The sequence below is a fragment of the Chlamydotis macqueenii genome, chromosome 3 (assembly GCF_036417535.1).
Source record: "Chlamydotis macqueenii isolate bChlMac1 chromosome 3, bChlMac1.mat, whole genome shotgun sequence".
In the NCBI taxonomy this organism is placed as follows: Eukaryota; Metazoa; Chordata; class Aves; order Otidiformes; family Otididae; genus Chlamydotis; species Chlamydotis macqueenii.
In genome coordinates, this window is record NC_141558.1 from 70,731,085 (window position 1) to 70,752,837 (window position 21,753).

The 21,753-nt window shown below is 40.6% G+C and overlaps 1 protein-coding gene across 1 annotated transcript in view; it reads right to left on the reverse strand.

Annotated features, from left to right (window-relative positions):
* ALK (ALK receptor tyrosine kinase) overlaps nucleotides 1-21,753 on the reverse strand; it is a 329,041-nt gene that overhangs the window by 229,755 nt on the left and 77,533 nt on the right. The window contains exons 2-3 of the mRNA XM_086744455.1: nucleotides 14,151-14,270; nucleotides 3,038-3,202 (exon numbers count right to left, since the gene is read on the reverse strand). Of these exons, the coding sequence (XP_086600581.1) occupies nucleotides 3,038-3,202; nucleotides 14,151-14,270 (285 nt within the window). The remainder of the gene's footprint in view (nucleotides 1-3,037; nucleotides 3,203-14,150; nucleotides 14,271-21,753) is intronic.

A 21,753-nucleotide genomic window follows, 5' to 3' on the forward strand; every position in this document is an offset into this window, starting at 1 on the left:
ATTATTTCAGATTGAAACAGACCACACAACTATCTGTGCCAAGCAGCTGTAATTAAAGTGATTTAAAATAGAGAGATGCTAGCTCCAAGTGTTGATTTTCAAATGAGTCTTTATACGCAGGAGAGTTAGTCATCTACGAGTTGCAGACCTACAGCTCTACTGAGGGAATCATGAGAAAATTACCACTGACCATGTCCTACAAGCCTGATAATTTCAAAAAAAAACCCCAACAACAAACAAGCAAAGAAAACACCCCAAACAACCCACCCTGCCACCCCACAAATCCAAATCCATTCAATCAATGGGACACTGCGTACTTGTCCCTTGGAATGGGAGAAAACAGCAGAACACAAGCTTCAGTCTAAATTGTCTATATTCCAGATGAAAAAAAAAAAACCTCCAAAACTTTGGACTTAGAAATTGAATTTTATCCCAGTTGGCAACTGGAAACCATCAACTAATACTACCCCTGGGCTACAGTCTCCCCTTCTTCTGCTTTGACAGATATATAAAACCGACTGAATATAGACAAAGGTATAAATTTACCAAAAAGAATCCAAAGGAAACATACACCAACAATACGCAGCACCACAGAAACCCAGCCAGACCCTTCACCTGGAACAATACATTTACTTCCTCATGGGTTTTCCCCATTTTTTTTCCCCACTCCAGGAAAGTGACTGCTACTCTTCTCAATTCAAAATAAGCAGGTTTTAATTCCTAAATTTCAGCAGCAGCCAGCTTGCACGAGAATTTAAGAAAACGGAAAACATCATCTCAGTAGCAGACATTCTGATTTACCTCAAAGTTTCACTTAACTGTTATCTTTGTAGCAAGAAATTTAGCATGCACATCTATGTTGTTTGATGTGAAAATTAGAAGATATTTGCATGCATCACAAATGTGGTCCATCTGCTTTACACATGAAACAGATCCCACCAAAATGACTCACTTTGCTGAGGAATCAGTGCTCAAGCAATGGGCCTTAAAAGTTAATTTATAATGGCTATCTGGGGAAAAGTACTGTACTATTGATATGGATGAGAAAACAGAATTAATGAATATGAACAAAAGCAGCACTGAAACTTTCCTCAGTATTTGCCTGAACATAAGCAGTCAGACTGCAGGTCTGCAAAGTGAAAGGCCATCTCTGACACTGGCTGCTTAGAAGAGGCTCCTTTCTACCTGCAGCTTTCTGTAATAGAGGCTTCTTGAGTCAGGGACTGTAAACAGATTATTGAATTAAATAATCAGGGATTAATGTATTCTGCAAGAATTCATCTGATTTTTCTTTAAACTTAAGGCCTCCATAACATTAATTCGTGCATCTTATTACCACAGTTTACTCAGGTAGTACATGAAAAATATCTCCTCTTGCTCTTTCCATACCTGGCACCCACTAACTTCATGGCTGCTTCCCATTGCTCTTCAGTGTGCGTTATTATAGACCTCTAAGTCCTACCATCACAGACAGAATAAAGAATCTTTGCTTGGTTAGTTTTTCCTAGTACAGAAACTGTTCCGTATCCCTGATAATCTTTGTGGTCCTTCCCTATACCCCTTTGTTCTATATGCTCCTTGCCTGGATAAAGTTTGTAGCCCTAACTCCTCCCCCTTTCCATTCTGTAGCTCCATTATCATCAACACTACCCAACCCTTACAGGGAGAGGTTTCAAGCAGGTGTCACTAACAGCAGGAAGGATGTTAAGAATTCTTCTGCTTTCCCAGAATTACATGAGCACAAATACACCTAAAAATCTCTTTAGCACTTAAAATCTTAATGAAATATGCTGCTGCTCACACATACGAGCAGGAAAAATAATTCCAACTATCTAATTTTTTCCAAGGAAGGAGAAAAGTCTGTTGCACTGCTCACTTTTCGTGCTTCCTAGTTCTCTTTAGAGACAGAAACTTTTTTCTTATATTAAGGGCAAAACCCATCTTTTGTTTTCTTACCAAACAGAAAACCTAAGCCCTGGACACAAGGATATTGCCTAAAACGGTCTGCAAATAAGCAAGCAGTAAACAGTACCTAGAGCAGAGGTAAAATTGGACTCTTTTATTCATCTCTTCCAACCACTGAATGACCTTAAACAAAGGTACCATAGAACTGTTCGCATACAAATACTCTCCATGGCATGGTCAGCCTGGTTCAGGTTTTAGACAAGACTATACTGGATATTTTGCTTCCCATATATATATATGATTCATAGAATCGTAGAATCATAGAATCTTAAGGTTGGAAGAGACCTCCAAGATCATCAAGTCCAACCATCAACCTAACACCACCATGCCTCCTAAACCATAACCTGGAGTGCCACATCTACACGTTCTTTGAACACCTGCAGGGATGGTGACTCTACCACTTCCTTGGGCAGCCTGTTCCAGTGCTTGATCACTCTTTCAGTAAAGAAATGTTTCCTAGTATCTAACCTAAACCTCCCCTGCCGCAACTTGAGGCTATTTCCTCTTGTTCTATCACAAGTTATTTGGGAGAAGAGACCAACATCCACATCCCTACAACCTCCTTTCAGGCAGCTGTAGAGAGCAATGAGGTCTCCCCTCAGCCTCCTCTTCTCCAGACTGAACAATCCCAGTTTCCTCATCCACTTCTCGTAAGACTTGTGCTCCAGACCCCTCACCAGCTTCGTTGCCCTTCTCTGGATGTGCTCCAGCAACTCAACGTTCTTCTTGTACCGAGGGGCCCAACACTGCACACAGTATTCGAGGTGCAGCCTCACCAGTGCCCGAGTACAGGGGCGCAATCACTTCCCTAATTCCTTTCAGACAAAAACAGATCCTTTGTGTGCACAATGACTCTCTTTGTTCGTGACACTGTTTGCATTCATTGTCTGCCACAGCAAAAGGATTAGAGCTGTCTGAAGTATTTTAAAAGAACATGTTTGTCTGAGTTGGGTTTTGCAGTTTTCTTTGGTAGGGTTGGTTTTGTGGGTTTTTTCTGTGTGGCAAGGGTGGGTTTTTTTATAAAACCAACCACTACATTGAAGACATTATATAGCTGTTGCATTCATCTTACCTTTAGGTGTATTCTCAGAGTGATCTCTTTCTGGCCCATCCAGGATGTTTAGCTGTGACATCTCCTCTGCGCTTACTCTGAACCAGGCATTGTCAGGGGTTTCCTGATCTTTTGAGGAAAAGGAATATTCCAGCTCACAAGGAGATTCAAAATTGCAGTCAAATACTAGAAAAAGAAAACAGACATAGAATATACCGGGTTAATTAAATCCAGCTTCCTCTAAGCTGGAAGGTGTGTATACACACTCATTTTATACTTTAGTAAATTAGGGCTTGCTTTTTTCCATAATGAGGCAGAAAGATACAGAGGAAGTTCATAAACAGACAGGCAAAAAGGTATCCAAAATGGACTGCATAGAGAGGTTCATTATGGAGGTAGCAGCAAACCAAGAGGAAGGTCCAAGAGACAATAATTCCCCTTCAGGACAGATAAAAGGGCAGCAAGGCTAAAGCAGGGAAAGGCATCATCTAGACTGGAAGGGAAATAGCTTAGTCACTTGATAAAATGGAACAGCAAGCGAGTCTCTTCTGTGATGCTGGTTCAAACTCAACTAGGACCATTGCAGTGCAGACTGCTAACATGCTTCATAGTCATGCTGTATCTCAGTGAACACAGGACTCTGCAAAGCCAGTCATACATCCTGGGCATATGGGACATGCTGGTAGCCATAGAGACTGTACCCTGCAAAGCAACCTTCTGACCTCTGGGTTTGAAATGCTTCACTGAAGAGGCAGAAGCAGCACAATCTTGATCTGCTGCTGCAGAACTTTAGCCTCCAGGCAGTACAGCCAGCATCTGCCTTTAACACTGAGGTTTCTTTTTGAGGTGTTTCTCTTTCAGAAACCAATTACTCTGCTGGTGCAACTATAATTCACTTTCCAGTGTCCAATTTACTATCACACCATAATTCAAGTTGCTTAACACAACAAGCAGTGATAACCTGCATGGATTTTACTTTTAATCAAGATTGCTAAATTTTCCATAATGCCCTGTACATTTGCTTTTGTCACCACAGTCAGCACTCAACACAATGTTCAGTAATGGAAAGAAACTGTTTCTGAATTAACTTAATGTTATCTGAAAAGGCTAGATTCATTTGAAAAAGCCCAGCAAAAAAAAATCCAGCTCTTCTTCGGAGTTTTCTACACTGCCTACTGTCCTGCCATAGCTGCGCAAGTGAAACAAATAATCTGAATTTACATTAGTCAAATTAACTACTTTTTTTTAACTTCAATTACATTCTCTATTAAACATCTAATTTCTTCTTAGTGTGCATAGATTTATGTAGTTCAGCCTATTCTCCTGGTGGTATAACATTTTCTAATCTGAAGGTTAATACTGTTGCCCTCTCACTGTACTTCTCCCAGCTAATTTGCCTTTTTCGCAGCAAGCTGGAAGGAGCACAGTCTATTTTTCCAGTTTACATTTGATTTTCTTAATCAAGTGTTTTCATTCACTCAGCATTTTGAATCGTTCACAACACCATGGAAACCATATAACGTAAGAAGTCCATACACACCACAAGCAGCAGTAACAAGGATTGTACGTATTTCCTTAAATTTGAATGCACAAGTCGCTACTCTCTTCAGGCCTCTAAGTTACCAAAATAAATTTTACGATACATGAAGCACACTTCAATTTAGGCAGCAGTGAAAAGTGGATATATCCATGCTATACAGTTTACTACTGCAATATCACACCCAAACCTCAGACCACTTGTCTTTAGTCCCTTAGATGTTCTTTTAAAAAAGAAAACCAAACCTAACATTTTTTTAACCTTATAAAGTGTTAAGAGTCTATTAAACTTTGTATCAAAGCCCAAATGGACAAAAGAGCAACCACTCAACTACATGTTGCAGAAGATCTATTACCATTACTGTACAGTTTAGTTACAGGGAATGCCTTGAGTAGTATGTGCTTTAAGGCACTGCCAAAAAAAAAAAAAAAAAGGCAAGGAGGAGAAATACAGACTTTTTTGATGGAACCCATAGGACCACAGAAAGGAAAGTCTAGGCCAAGGACAACACATGGCAAAAGCAATCATTTCAAATTAACTATGTCATTCTTCATGGTCTTCTTTCCCTCACCACTCTCATATTTTCATGAGCTTTCCAGCAGTCACTGCTTGCTTCCACTTCTCTCCCATCCAGCTGCTGGTAACAGAAGCCTTTGTGCTCTCTAATCCTCTTGCCCCCAAGCAGAGAAGCCCTTCATGGCGCTCTCGTTTTCCCCCTCCACTCCTCGCCTCCTGACACTCTGATTTCGGTGCCTACAAGCACTCGACAGCCAGCTCAGCTCTCCCGTTCAGTCTCACTTTCCAGAACCTCCTGCTCAAAAGAGAGCCCTTAACACGGCAGGCTCCTGCCCTACAATTGAGACAACTTTACTGGGGCATGTGATTAAATAACAGTCGTCACATTTAGTGTTATGACCCCTGCAGACAACAAAAGCCTCTGCCAAAAGCGGGGAAAGTACAGGAATAAAGGCAAGTAGCAATACCATTTCCTTCCTTCGCAATGAATAGCCTACAGAGATGTGGACATGATCTAACATGCCTGTTGTGGTCAAGCTAAATGGCCTTTACAACAGGTTATTTCTTGAAAGAGGAGGAGACTACTTGGCTCATACATCTGAGAGTGTCTGCGATTTAATGAAAACATGCTTGCATCTTTCTAGAACTTGATATTCCCCTCACATCACCAGAATATCTGCATTCTTCATAGACTCTTATTTAAATTAATCTCATATCAGACACAAATTTCAGTGCTATTATCCTATTCAGTACAAAGAAATGATGACAAAGTGCCATCTGATGCAACATGGCAAAGTCTATGCAAACAGTATCCAGTCTTCCAAACCTAAAGTTAACTTCCTACTTTTCTTCTTTCACAATGTCCTTCACTATTAACAATGTAATACACTTTACAAAAAAAAAAAAAAAAAACCACACTGTATACAATACATACATTTTTTTTTCACTGATAAGCTGCTCTTGGTGTGGCAGCTGCTACAAGACCATATAAACCACACATGCAAATACAGAACTTTCACAATATTTGAATTGCTGCCACAAATCACCTGCCATTTTTATGCATCTGCATAAAGAAGGTCTTTCTCCTTCCTTTTTTTTTTTGTCTTAACATGTTTAAATGTGACACCAAGTTTATGTTTGTTTTTTTTCTTGCCCAGCTAAGCACATAAAGAAGTAGCCATGTGCCTTTGGAAGCTGAATAAAAGCCATTCTGCCCTTTTATGAAAAACAGTAAACACTGCAGGAAAGGTAATTAACCCTAACACAACTTTTTGTGATTATTTTTTAAAGCTACTACCAATATAAATTGACTAGATACAGAGCTTTAGGACTTGAATAGTGTGCCTAGTCAGTAAAGCGGGGTGTTTGTGATTTTTGGTGTTTTGTTTACAGAGATGTCACAAAGATTTATATCTAGTATATGCATTTATGCCACAGCTATATTGACACCTTAGATCCTAAAGGATCTGTAGGAATTTAAGTTCCAGCAAACTGCAAAGTCTCTTCTTAAATATATTGTAAAAATCCCAATCCCTTGTCCAACAATCTTTTGCATCTGCAACCCCTAGACACTAGAGAGGCAGAACAGCTTATTTATTAGAAGTCTGCTTCATCATCATTACACTTTTAAAGAGGAAACAAAAGTTATGCTTATAATCAAATCAAGGTAAACACGTGTTTAAGAAAGGCTGTAGACATCAATCTTTTCAGTTTCTGGTACGTAAGAAGGTATAGGATACCAATCATAGACTGAAAAGTAAATTAAGCTACTACCAGACTGAAGAGACAGTGGAATCTGTGTATGTCTGATGATGTTAAGAGTCTTGTGAGTGGTTCAGTTTATTTATTTTTAATCAATGTATGTAACAGCAATAATTGGTTCACAAACAACTAAAATATCTGGCAACTACATCTGTTTCAACTAAACTGATTAGAGTTTTCTAATAAACAAGTGACTTAAAAGAGTACTATAAATAATATACCAAAACACAGCAATCTGCATGAAATATCCTTTTACATTGCTGCAGGTCAGATTATGTACCATTCGCTCTTTAGATTATCTTAGATCATTTGTATAATTACACATCACAGACACATGCCTTATTTGAAAAAAAAAAATCTAATTTAAAGAGACATATAAAAAGCCTATTATTTTTAAGAAAATGTTCTGATTATCCTTTATTTAGCTGCCCAAAACACATCTCCTTTAAACCACAAAAATCTTACCAGCAGGTAATTTCTTCTTAGACTGCTCCTTTCTAGTTCTCTATGTGTCTGACTTAAAAGGGTCCTTTCCACTCCTGGTCTGCTGACTCTTACAAATCACTCCTCCTCCATTACTCCCAGCTAGTCACCCCTCTGAAAAGGTATGACTGCTTTCGCACCTCACCACAATAGACAAGGGAGCAGGTAGAGGTTCTCTGCTCTCAGAAGGACCAGCTTAAATACGTATATCCTAACTGGCATCTCATCAGCTTAAATGTGACTAATTTGTACTGCATCTACAGACATAAATGCACAATGTAGAGGTCACTTACACCCATCAAAAAGGGACCACAGCCTCCCTCAAGAATGTACCTCCTCCAGCCGCAACAATTGCAGCAGCAGTGTAGAAACAGATAAAATATTCTTGAGTAGGATGTCTTTTTTTATACAAATATTGACAGATATTCCTTATGGAGGAGACATAATTTAAATCATATAGTAGAGATGTGCTCTGCTGAGTGAGCTCTGAGACCTCCATCAATACCCACTAACCTCTATTATACTCAAGTTATAAGGCCTGTAAGCTTTTAATATATGACAGGGAAATGACAAATTGATTTTCCAGTTATTAATCCTAGGGACAGAGTCAGTTCCTAAAGCCTTCCCTATTCCCTCTGGGTAGAAAAGGGCACAGGGCATTCAATCTAAGGGTTTTGATTGCCTCATCAGTCCCTTCTGAATTTCTGTTCAGCAATATGGGGGTACACGTGTGGGGTGATGCGAAGAAGCCTGCAAAAATAAGTATTTCTCTCTGAAAATGGAGCATAAATAGGAGGCTGTGCTCTCTGGCTCTGTCAGCACTGATGTTCGGTGATGGTGAGCCTCTCCTCACACTCTTCCTTCACATGACACCCAGCCCGCCTCACCCACACACCACCCCAGTGGCCATTTTGTGACCCCACAGGCCAGGCTAGGTGCAGAGCCCCAGGCAAACCCCAGAGCAGACCAAGGCAGCCAGGCCCTCATCCAAGGATGACAACTTGTCCTTTTGGCCAGACAGGGTATGGAGGAGGACAGGAGGTGTCCCGGTGGGGCTCAGCAGAGGCAGATCCCCTGGGTCTTGCCCCATCTGCCTAAGAGCCCCCCGCTCCCTTCAGGGCAGCACCCTGTCCTTTCTCTGCTGCTGCCCAGGGCCTCTTCCTACCTCCTCACTCCACAGAGGCTTCCCAGTCCCTCCACCACCTCCAGCTCCAGCTTTCTGGCAGGGCCGGTGTCACAGGAGGGGACCTGGAGCTGCCAGCCCAGGTGTGCGGCTCTGAGGGCCCATCAAAGCTCGCTGTGTGCAAGGAAGATTTCAAGGCAGCTGGTTTCTCCCCAGTGTCCTGGGGGGTATGGCAGGGTCATGCTACTCACCGGGCAGTGTCACAGCTGGCTGCGCCAGCACTGCTCAACCCTTCACCACCCACCTTGAAAGAGAAACACTCGGGTTTCCCTCAGGAGGGGATATTAAAGTTAGATTGCATCCTGGAGAAATAAAGTTTTAGAGGAGCAGTGCCTCACAGGAGGCCTAATTTCACCTGCTACATAGGAAGAGGGAATCACCATCAGGAAAGAGGGCTTAGGCCTCAGCGCAAAGCGCGGGGTAAGCTGCCGGCATCCCTGGGGAGCCTAGGGCTCTCCTCGTGCCAGAAGCGTGTAAATTAATCCTCTGGGGAGCGAGCCGCAGCTGGATGGGCCTCTGCTTAGAGAAAACGGCAATAATGCAACCATTCATTTATTTGTTAAGAGAATCTTTAAAATGACAGCATATACTTTTTATCCACCCAGCTCCTCTGTGTGCACAAGGGACTGAATCACCAAAATCTTTGACAGCTGCTTTGTTCAGTGGAAATCAAGCTACAAAGAAGACGGCCAGAACTCCTTTATAAATCAATTATAAGCACAGTCTCTCAAGACAGCTACAGAGAGGGGTGTAAGGAGAGGGTGTGAGGAGAACAACCAGCAATAGCTCTCATTTTCATTCCTCCTGCTCAAAGAAGTGACAGAGACCATCCTCCACACAATAAATATTTGTCCACCAAGTCTCCCATACATGCAGCAAAAACAATAAATTGAAGTGCATTTCTAATGCCAGTTCTGGCCAAAAAACGGAAGTACCAACTAACAGCAATTGTTAGAAAACATGCTCCAGTTGGCACAAAACAGTGGTTGGATGAACTGTCATATTTTGACAATTCATACAAAGGACCTCTTGCATGAAGTTCGTGAGATCTCTAGAGAAAATGAATACTTGAGAGACAGGGAAAAAAGATATTTGTCATCTTACTGTATGTTATTTTATTATTGAAAAAATGTTGAGCTGTCATTGGCATATTATCTGCAAATGAAAGAGGATATAAGGAAAATAATAACTTGAAAGAAAGTAAAAATTTATCCCTAATAAGATTTTTTCTTCTTTCTTGCTTAGCACAGCCTTCAATTTAGCTAGGCAGACGTTGCTTTTCCTGTAATTTTCCTCCCCGTGGATTTCAGCACCATTGCACATGGCAAAAATATCATCTAATTGTTAAACAAGAATTCTTTCATATGTATACAGAGTCATAGCATCTGCTATTTTATATGGAGCAATTCTATTAATTTTGTGTTAATAACTGCTGTCAATTGAAGTCTTGCCCTATTATATTCATAACGCTATTTCCAAAACTATGTTAGAGTACTAAGATTACAAAAAGGATGCGTTTGAATTAAGGTAGTACATCACTTTGCAATATCTTTACTAAGCAAGCATTGATTCATTTTTCCTTTGGGACAAAGTATTATTCTCTTCATTCCTCGCCTGAATTTATCTCACTTTCCAAATAAGAACTTGTTGTAACAATTAGCTCGTATCCACGCATCTCACTATGCCATGCTGAGCCAAGTACCATGACTGCTTTATCATTCTGAAGATGTCAGTATTAGTCTGATTTGTTGTGGATTTATAAAACAAGTACTCATGGGAACCTAACTGTAACATGAATTCATCTGGCTGGTACCCTCTTTCTCGCCATCTTCCCTTTTGTTTGACATTCAGACCCACTGAACTTTGTGTCAGCAGTATCTCTCTGGTATTCCACGCACATGAATGAAATGGTATTTTGAATGCATGCGTACGAGTACTTGAATTCAGCAACTTGTACACAACCTACCAGAGAAAAAAAATTAATAATCTGACACCTTGTTGAGCAACTGCCACGCCGAGCATCAAATATGCAGAGAGAATGACCCCAAATTATTCCACAGTAAAATTAGTCCAACGCTTTTTTGGTTGGTTTTTTTTTTTAGTAAACCTAATTCAGGAAATCATGAACTTATCACAGATGACATTCCATTAGAAAGTGTAAAAAAAAAAAAAAAAAAATCAAACAACCTTGTCAAATTCGTTTTCTGAAGACATAGAACTGAGTTAAATTACTAATAAGTTGTTAATAGAGGCCATCCTTTGGATTATGCTTTTAATACCTATTAAAGCAAAGCTGTGAGTAATTTTTGCACTCGAAGGTATGTGCTCCTCCTCTGCTGAACTCACCTTCTGTATACATTTTTGGGCACACTAGTCATCTGGCAGCCAAATCTGCTATTTCCCCCTGAGTTTTAGTCCTAATTAACTTTGGAGTCCAAAATATCAGTATTTCCTAAACTCCGGGAGGGGGCGGAATCTGTAAACTATATTGCAGAAGTCTGACACAGCCTGAGAGAGGTACTTCCGTATTTTGCACAAAGCTGGTTCAGAACAGCCAAGGAGTTCAGCTGCTACTGGGGGGATGTGGCAAACAGACACACAGATAGCATGGCGACATAAGAAGAGTTAAAAAGCAAAAGCTGTCTCCAGCTTCCCAAAAGGTCCAACATGGCAACACTTATACCTGTTACTCTCATGAAACGTAATCTTCTTTCAGCACAGAATTTAGATGGGCTGAATTGCATTTGATTTTTTTTCCAGTTGGTAGCACTTTCCACAGTTGCCTCGGTACCCTGCCAGGGTCATGTTCCAGGTTCAGTGTTGTTGGCTGGCCCGATGGGATGTAGAAGATGGGGTAGAGAGGAATGTATGAACTGCATTAAGGCTTCCAGGCCTTAAGGGGCACCCACCATCTGGAACCCCTGTTACAGAAGCTTAATGGATTTTATGCAGTGGACAATTGATTTCTCATACAATAAGTATACAGAAGAGAAAATTAATATTCAACCAACCAGGACAAGAAATGAAATATGTGGCTGGGTGCCGTTAATCATGTAAGCCTCAGGACAGAGTTACATCAGTGCTGCAAATGGGAGATTAATACGCTACCATAAGTTCACATAAGCAGAATGCATTACAAGTTTGTTCTAGCCACAGGAAATAGTCTGAGCGTACCTCAAAGAGAACAAAAGAAAACACAAAAATATGGAGATGTAAGGACTCCTCCTGCCCTGCAGGCTGAATTCCCAGATAATTTTTACTTCATGTGGTTTTTTTAAGTCTTTATTTTCTGAAAGGCAGGTGGATTTTGCATCTCTGAGATGGTGGATGACTAATCAATGCTTGGATAGACACAAACCTAGAAACCTCTAGATAAAACAGAAAAAGTCTTGTGAATACATGACACTCAAGTATCCTGTTGTGCCAGTGATCATCTTTTGGGATTGATGCATACATTTTCAAAGATCTCATCAAGCACTGTTTCTGCCAGAAGTATTAGAGGTAGCCTGTCAGAATTTTTCATCTTGAGCATAGGAGCAGGGAACTTGGTTTGGCAGAGGAAGAGGGACCCTACATGGCAATTTATTCAACCTTTCAATCAAAGATGTTTCTCCAATAGCGGAAGATAGGAAAAAAGTAATTAAGACAACTAATATTGCCCCACTCCAACAATGTCAGCCAGTTAATTAGATGGGTCCGATCAGATGATTAGGCAAACAAAGTTTTGATAGAAGTTTTACAGAGCACTCTGTAATTTTAATCACACTGGAAGCAGCGAGGAAAGCTTCTAACAGAAGCGGAAAACACTCTAATAGTAAAGGACTGTTGGGTTTTATTTCTGCTAATTATTTATTGTGTGATTTTGGATTAACCACTTAATCAGAGGGGAGGGGAGGTCCTGGGACAAGGTTACTTATTGAGAGCTTGGATGGTCTAACTTTGTCTTCTGCCTTGCTCTGCTGAGTCCCTGCATGACCTTCACACAGCTGTTCAGATCCAGAGTCAATGATCAGCTTCTGAAAAGCACTGTCCATCCCTGTCACGCTCATAACAGTTCTGGTCAGAAATCTAGACCCTTAAGCAGTTTACTAATAAACATCCAGGTGCCTAAAAGCTGCAGGTATGCAGAGGAACAGAGAGAAGTTTTAAGAACTGCCCTCCTAGGCTTGGCCTATGCTTGCAGGCTCTGCTCCATGTACCCACACCAGTCCTCCACACGCTGTGTATGTGAAGTGGCAGGAAGTATGTCCACATAGTGATGGCATGGCGTGTTCTAGTCTGAAATGTGTGACTTTGAGGGCTGCTGCTACATCTTGAATTTAGAGGAGATTCTGCCAACTTTTGGAAAACTTAAGGTGCAAATCTAGCAAAAATCAAACAAGTCCTGCCCCTCTTCAAGATACCCCACTAGCTTCAAGATTCATGTCCTGAATTACACCTCCTGAAGAAGAAAACAGTTTAGACTTATCCCGAGCGAAGATTGTATTTTGTGTAATACTTCATCAAATTCCTGTCTTTCCTTGCAAAACAGATGGTTGGAATATGGTAGAATTTGGTCTTGTGCAACCAGCTAAAATCATAATAAATATTTTCTGCTTAGAAGCAGTACATTTGCCTCCATGTGATGCTGTCAGACAGAATCAATGCTTTTAGGTTTTAAGAACAAAGCCTTCCCTTAGAATGGTCTTACTGAGAAACTGAAAGAGTTTAGGAAGAAGTAATAAAGGATAAATTAAAAATCATCCTTGCAACTTCTGAGAAAACCAGGTGAGGGAAAAAAGATTGTACTACTGCCCCTTCCAAAATGAAATTGGTGTGTCCTCATCGTTCAAGCAGATACAACAGCTAGAAGCAGATATTGTATGCCAGTAGAAAGAATATATATTGCACACATAAAAGGCTGCAACATAAATTTGAAGAAATATGGGACTCCTTCATATAGGTAGGTCAAACTTTTCCCTCAAGCAGATAATTACAGGCTTGGGGTGAGTAAATCTTATTAGCCTTTCAGCACCTTATCTCCCTCATAGGGACTAGCAGTAGATATATGGTAGATACATTCTGCTTCAGACACTTTCTGGATTGCATATTAGATATTGCCTTACGCGATCTGGTCCTAACTATGACCATAGCATTTCACAGTGGAATGGCTACGGTTTGTCAGTAAACAGGTCATACCAGACAATAGACAAAAAAAGATGCTCAGATTTTGAAAAGGAAGAGAATTACAAAAGGAGATGGCAAGAAAAACGTACGCTGGATACACAGCTCTTCCTTTTATAATATCACTAGATTCCAACACAGCACCCTAGTATTACAGTCTGAGACTTTGTTTTTGAGGGAGCAGGGCAGGCCAGGGCAGTCAAGGTCACTAGGCACCTCCTTGGAGAGGGTGATGGGCCAAGGCCACATCGAGACATCAGCATGACCCCAGGCTGGGCTGAAATGGGGCTCCTGGGCGCAAGGGCAGAGTGCAGAAAGGCCCCGGTGGAGGCTAGTAAGGGGCACTAAGGCTTATTAGTGTCCTTGGGGGCTGACAGTATGGATATTTTATCATGAATCATTTGACTTGTGTTGTTTTGCTCCAGTATTAGACCAACATCCTTAGGCAGTTAGTTACAGTCTCTTGAGGATAACACATAAATGCTACTCACTGTGTCGTCCTCTATGGGAGAAGAAAGGGGATGTATCTCTCATGACCCAGGTCAGGTTCCAAGCAGAGTAACCAGGAGGAAGAGAAGGGCTGCTTGCTGGGAGATCAGAAGTGCTCAGACCTTTAATTTTTTTTAGAAAAAAAAAGAAAAAAAAAAAGAAACATTATGTATTACATAGCTGTGTACTACACATCAAGCCTAAAGATCTTAAACAGCTTTACAGACCATACGCAATAAACACCGATACTCAGCTACTTCTTGGTCGGTGCTTCCTTCCTGATACATGTGCGCACAGGGAGACAGGAGATGAATTGCTTTACATAGCAAAATTATCATCACCTAGAAAAACTGTCAACTTTTATGTCACATTGATTCTAAATTCTTTTTGACCTTTCAGTCCCTGACTTTGTTGTTTTAAAGTTTTGTTAGCATATGGAGATCCAATATATGGAACACGCAAACACACACCCAGCTTCTGTTCAACAACCCAATGCATCTCCAAGATGCGTTTGGGAATTAGCGCACTACAGTGACCCTGAACAGGTGAGGATCTGTACAAACCTGTACTAACTCTGAAAGATCACGGTGGTATTAGAGGCACAAAGAGAAACAGTATCTGAAATAACATGCAAGGTCAATGTGCAAAGCAGAACTCTATAAACTTTGAAAGCACAGATTTTCTCTGTGATCTTTAAGTTGGATTTTCTGAAGATGACAGGATCTTGAGTATTCTTGTCTCATTTTTTGAGGTCCTTAGGGGAAAGGTAAGATTTAACTTTGTAGAAATACAGGCAGGCAAAACTTGTGTTTGGAGGGTTTGTTTGATGGAACAAAATAAACCTCTGGATTGCTGATATGTTCTGATTTCTCAGAGAAGCCATAAAGAATTTGTTCAGAAAAAAAATTAAAAGTACATTTTCTGATCACAAATACTACAGTTGCCTACTTGAATTCTTTTAGTTTAGGTGCAATGCTAAGCTCCGCTGCAATAACAGCAAAACCATTCGATAAACTTTCTGTTACAATAGGAATTAACTAACTTAGAGTCACAATTAACTCAGAGTGCTGAAGAACTGTCCTCTTGAATGAATAAATAGTATAGATAATTAAAAACACATTTAAGAGGATAATAGTAAACATGGTAAAAGGCAGAAGCCTTGGGGAAACACTGCTTTGATTCTGTTAAAGCTCTGCTTAGCCCTGCTTCCCACTTCCACTGAAGGAAAAATTGAAAATTTCAGAGGGACTTGTCAGAAGCTTAAATATCCAGTGTTAGTTGTGCCCTATCTCGTTCTCAGTGCAATCTCATTTTTAGCACAGTCCTGTAACTGAGCAACAATAGCAAAACCAAGAGAAAAATAACCATTCTTACGTAAGAGTTGTAACACTTGCTCATTGCTTAGAGCAATAATCTTCAAGATAAGAATGGACTTCATGCTGTATTGTAAACCATTCTAGAGCTGCAAAAATTTAATATCGCTAACAGTTCAACTAAACCTGCTCTCTACACTAAGTTACAGATAATGGAATATCCTCTATTGTTGTCTGAAACATGGTGACACAGAAGATCAGACCAGTGATTTATGAGGGTAGGTATCAAACTTAGTGTCCTGCCTTCAACTGTGAATAATAGAGTGATAAGTAACTATGGAATAACTTTTATATTGGCTTTTCCTTCCTAACATCAAGACATCGTTGACACATCTTTCAGTAGTCCCTGATACAGCTGGTTATGGCAAGTAATGTCAGGTTTCATTACAATAGGTATAATAGTTGCTAAAAGCAGGGTTTTTTTCCTACAAATGTGCTTCACTTTGATGCTAATATAAAATAATAAATTAAATAATAATATTGATAAAAATTGAGCTCCTGAAATAAGCTAGTTTTCAAAGCAATGGATGTATTATTTGTGTTTTGTCAGGTGTGAGATGCCTGGCCAGAATTAATATCCCTCTTATATAACGCCTGTACTCCGTCACTCTCCAGCTGCTCTCCCGCTGCAGCCACAGAACTCAAAATTCATCACTACTACCCTGGCCAGTCTTAACCTGGGAGTCAGCTGCAGTACCGCAAATTCCCTGGCACTCCTCACATGCCTCTAATGACTGTAATGCACTACACATTGCATTCTTCAGAAATCATGCCTACCTTTAGCCTCAAATGAGTGTAAATGTTCCCTCTGTCACCAATATGCAGTATATTGAGATAAAAAATAAAGTTGAGCATCTGAGCAGAGAAGAGAGAGCGGTCCAGGCACCTGAACCTCCCCTCTATGAGCAGCAAGAGATGCATAAGAGATACCAGAAAAAATTGAAAGTTTTTATGTATTTTTAAAGAATGGAATGGCTAGAAGTTTCAATTCATTTTAACTTAATAACTTCTTTTTCTCATATTCTTTAGGATTAATTTTGGAACTTCATCTCAAATGATTTGCTTGGGCTATTGGTCTGAACCTGAAGACAAGAAGATTGTATCAGAAGTTATGAATCTTTTCCAATTAAGTTATCTTCAGAGAAAGATGCTGGGTAAAAGGTTTTTGTATAGCCAAGAGGCTACTCTTCACAGTGAGGAATGATTTGATTTCAGAGTGAGCTATAGGTTAGGAAAAGGAGAGACCTTTCCTCTTCCACCTCCAGGGCATTTTACGTCCAGAAAGGTAATTACAGAAGACTGTATCAGCTAAACAAATGCTTCTTGTTCAGTAAGGGTAATGCAAATGTGGACCGCACTGCAGCCAATTTACAAAATAAATTGTTTCTCCCCTCTCCAAAACAATTAATATTGAAGCCAAAAAGCACTAAGAAAATTTTGTCTCCTTCTTTTTAAATATGCTAACCTCCCATTCCGGTTGTTTGTACCAGGGTGCTCTGTCACTTGTCAACAGTAACCCTAACCTTTTAAAAAAATTAATGGATTAGCAACTGGAAGCTGACAGCTCCATTTTTAGCAGCCAGAAGTATGGCAAGGTACAACAGAAGTTTCTTAGTTATTCCTGCCTAAAGGAATATCCTGGGCCAAATCCTGACCCAAAGTACTCCATCACAGCTAGAAATATGCACCTGAAGAGAACATTTGACATTTCTGTTTTTAAATGTGTGCAAAGGAATCTCCTTAGGGGATGTGAAATTCGTTCAGCCCACCAAGAGTTTTGGTGAAAAAAAAATAGAAAAAATTGTTCATGTGTACCGAAGTCAAGCCTCAGGGCCACAAATTTATTAAATAAAATATTCATGTATTATTTTAATGAAAAATACCTCTTTAATAGAATAACTCTGCATGTTCACATAAAATGGCAGAACAGGAAAAGCTTTCTACTTGGATCATTTTTAAACAAACAGGATTTCCTCCCTTTTTCACTTTCTGGAAGAAACAAGAAATATATCCAGTAATTAACATATGTAGTTTTATAAAGTTTGATGCAGTGCAGAAAGGTAACTGAACTTTTATTAGAACACCTATGCCTTTTTTAACCAATGAAATGCATCTACATGTAACCAAATATTGCTTAGTACTACCTTTGGATATTGCTTCATTACTCAGTGGATAAGCTTTCTCACTCTGCTGAGCTGTATTATTCCCAGTTTCTCAGTGGAAAATCTGAGGTGACAAGCCTGCATGTACCTGTCCTCTAGATTTCAGAGTTGCAACAGATGTCAAAGTTAATAACTGAGATCAACGTGTACTTTCAGCTACATCTAGAAAAATATCTCAGAATCATTCATATTTGTTGGTGTGGAAATCAGAAATCAACATTAGTAGTATTTGTGGCTCTGATTTCTAACAGCAATGAATACAGCAGTTTTCAGCAAATATTACAATGATACGTTTAGAAACAGCCTCCATTAAGATCTGGATTTTCCAGTCTCTGGGAAAGCCTGACCTTTCAGAAAAGGTTATTTTAGTTCTAAGTAAAAGGTAGCAATTTTCCACAGAAAGGATATTACAGTTATCTTTTCCCTTATTTAAAAACAAACAAACAAACAAACAAAAAAACAACAAAAAAAAACAAACAAAAAAAACCAAAAAAAAACCAACACCAACCAAATGGCCAAAACTACTGGGACCAAGCCAACTTCATTTCATTAAAAACAAAAAAATCTTACAGGCAGCTGATTGCTCTAGGTATGGAAACTTCTGCAGACTTCTTGTATGAACCAGAGATAGGCAAAGGACATCCTGGGAAGCAGCAGATCCAACACTACCCTGAAGCCCAAGATCTCCATCATGCAAAAGAGCTCTAAAGACCCTGGCACTTACGAAGCCCTGGCTGGCTGTGATCAGATGTTCAGGCTTGCCTCTGCCTAGCTGAGAGCGTATACCCCAGAGGTCCCTCATAAAGGAGTCCTGAGCTCCTGACTCCACAAAAGTTCTTGGTGTCAGTTTTTGGGGCATAAAGGGATGCAACTAGGGGAAAAAAAGATTGCCTGAGAATTCCCTGTAAGCTCTCAAATTCACAACTGATCCTTATGATGACACTAACAGTGCTCATAAAGCTGCTCAGGAACTTTCATTTTTCCCCTCTTTCCATCAACAAGCGTACTCAGTCATCCATGAAAGCACAAAGAACAGATTATATTGAGGTGACCAAGCAGCATCAAAACCAACAAACAGCCCAAGTAAATGCTTTGTAAATGTGTTGGGTCTTTTTGGGAGCCGGGGGGGGGCGATGGACACGGACTGACGGACGGACGGGGGGCCATGGTGGTAGCTTCTGCAAGAAGCTGCTAGAAGTTTCCCTTTTGTCCGGTGGAGTCGCCTGGGCCTAAGGCAGACCCGCTGCTGTCCAGGGCTGAGCCAATTGGTAGCAGAATGTTTCATGATAACATATTTAAGAAGGGTGAAGAGGCGGGGGGGAGAAGAAGTAGTGAAGAAACAGAAATGGGAGCAGAGAGGGAGAGGCACAAGCCTTTTGGGCCTTGCGGCCCTCACCCTCTAGCCTCCTGTCGGGTGGCTGACTGGGCCAGCCTGGCTGCAAAAAGTTAAGAGAGGAGATGTGAAGATGAGAAGAGAACCTGAGAGGCATCTGCCTGAGCTGATTGTGTAATGTAGCTCCTGGCAAAGATTCCCCTGCAGCCTGTGGTGATGACCATGGTGGAGCAGGTTGTCCCCCTGCAGCCCATGGAGGCCCACAGAGGGGCAGAGATTCACCTGTAGCCCATGGAGGACCCCACACCAGGGCAGGTGGAGGCCTGAAGGAGGCTGTGGCCCCTGGAGGGCCTGCGCTGGGGCAGCTGTTCTGGAGGGACTGCACCCCGTGGAAAAATGACCCACGCCAGAGCAGTTTCATGAAGGACTGTGGCACGTGGGAAGGACCTCATGATGGAGCAGGGGAGGAACGTGAGGAGTTCTTGCGTAAAGCAACAAGTGATGAACTGATCATAATTCCTTATTCCCCTTCTGTGCCAGTTGGGGCAGGGGGAAAGGAGGTGGAGGTAACTGAAGTGAAGTTAAACCTGGGAAGAGGGAGGGGTGGGGGAAAGTTGGTTTTGTTTGCTTCTTCATTATCCTGCTCTGGTTTTATTAATAATAAATTTGAAATATTTTTCCCCAAGTCGAGTCTGTTTTGCCCATGACTTCAGTGATCTCTCCCTGTGCTTATCTTGAACCTCGAGCCTGTTTGTTACATCCTCTCTCCCCCATTCCCTCGGAGGGTGGCGGGAGTGAGAGGGAGACTGCGTAGCTTGGTCCCAAGCAGGGCTAAACTACGACAGTGAATAATCCATAGACTCAACTATGCTCATACAAATTATTGCCTTAATGACATTCAGAATCAAAATTCAAATTCTGTTTATAGTCAAGCCGGAGAACAAAGCAAAGGGCAAGCTCGTTTCATGCAGTTTCTTGCTCTGAATAGCTGGGGAGCTTTACTTACACTAATGGATGGATGTACTCCAGGGTTTCTTTTTACAAACCTTTTCTAAAGTATGAAAATGTTCGCTGACAGACTGTCAAGTTTATCTTTTTCGGTTGGAAAATATATTTAATAATGCATTATGTTACAATGATTTTATGTCATATTGAAAGCCTGATGAGTGCAAATAAACGATAGTATGCATGTCACTGAACCTGTGCTGGATTGCTGTGGAGAAGAAATTTGCATTTAGTGGGCTACAGCAGACCCGTGGATAGTGGATTCAGTCAGACGTACTGCATGAGGCACAGAAGTGATCAACACTGACTGGCAGATGCTTGATTAGTAAATTTGGGAATAGTGTACACTTCCTTATGTAAAGCATGTGTCACTAATAAAACTCTATTTAACTCAACAACTGCATTATCCTTCTGGCCCAAACTATTTTTTTTCTTTTTTTTTTTGTCTTTGTAAGTCTTATTTAGAATTTTCTTTTAACCCCTTTCTGTTCCTGTTAAAAATGCAGTGGAAAACAATATTGTTCTCTTTGCTGCTTTCTGTGACTTCTCCTTAGTATTTGCATGTATATTGTAAAATCTAAGTAGGTTTTTTTTAATTTCTACTTTGAAAGCAAGCGGCATGCAAAGAGCATTAAAGAAAACAATTAAAATCACCCAGCTCATATTCTACCCAGGTCAACTAATATAGTTTAAAAATATACTGCCATCTAGAGTGTATTACTGCATCTCAGATGCTCTGCAGCTGCTGAAGACCTGCCCAGTAAGATACCACAAAAGGGCAATGAATCACTGATAAAGAGCTCAGGGTGTCAATTACAGACCAGACTAAGAATGGCTTAAAGTTGTTACTCATCTGCATGCATACAAGAAACATTTTAAAAAATCCAACAGTAGACTGATCTTTGCCAACATAACCTTTTACAGCACAATTAAGCATCTCTGTGGGCAACAGAGAAAATAAAGAACTGAGTGTTAGTAATTGAACTGCTTTCAACTTGGGTTTGTCCCCTCAAAAGCTGAGGCTACAGGCAGGACTGCGACAAGGGATGCGTTTCTCCTGCCTGTCTAGCCTGCAGCTTTGCTAAACAATGCGGAAAAGCCCTTTAGTAGCAAAGCTCCATGTACAAACACACATTCAGAATTTTGGATGTTTGTGCATTATATCAGCTTTTAGATATTTTAGGATCACAACTGGAAAAGGAGAGTTAGGGTGGTGACTTTGTGGCGCTGTGGTATTTCAACATAGGGCAATACCTGTCCTTGTCTTTGGACTGATAACCAATGTGTCTGAATTACCGACCAGATATGCAGTGAAAACCAGAAGCTATTATGTCCAGCTGTTTCCTGCAGCATGGACAGACCTCCAGACACTGCAGACAGCAGGAAAGCACAATGTAAAGTCTGTGGAATTGGTAACCTTTCTAGCAAGGCACGCTGAAGTACTTTAGGTTGCAGATGTTCTGAATTTTTTATGTATTTGTAAAAATAAAATGATCCTTCCACTGTTGTCTGGGGTATTTGTTCACTGTAGCTTAGAAAAATCTCCAACAAAACAATGGCAAGGCAGTATTAATGTTTGGTACGTGTGTGTCAACATTAGAGAGTTCCTCCACTCACAGTCATCAGGAGCCCTTCCAGTGCCTGCCTCATCCAAAGGACTTCCGAGCAGTTGCTTACCAGTAAGATTGCTGTCCTAGTATACATGCTATATATATATATATATATACACACA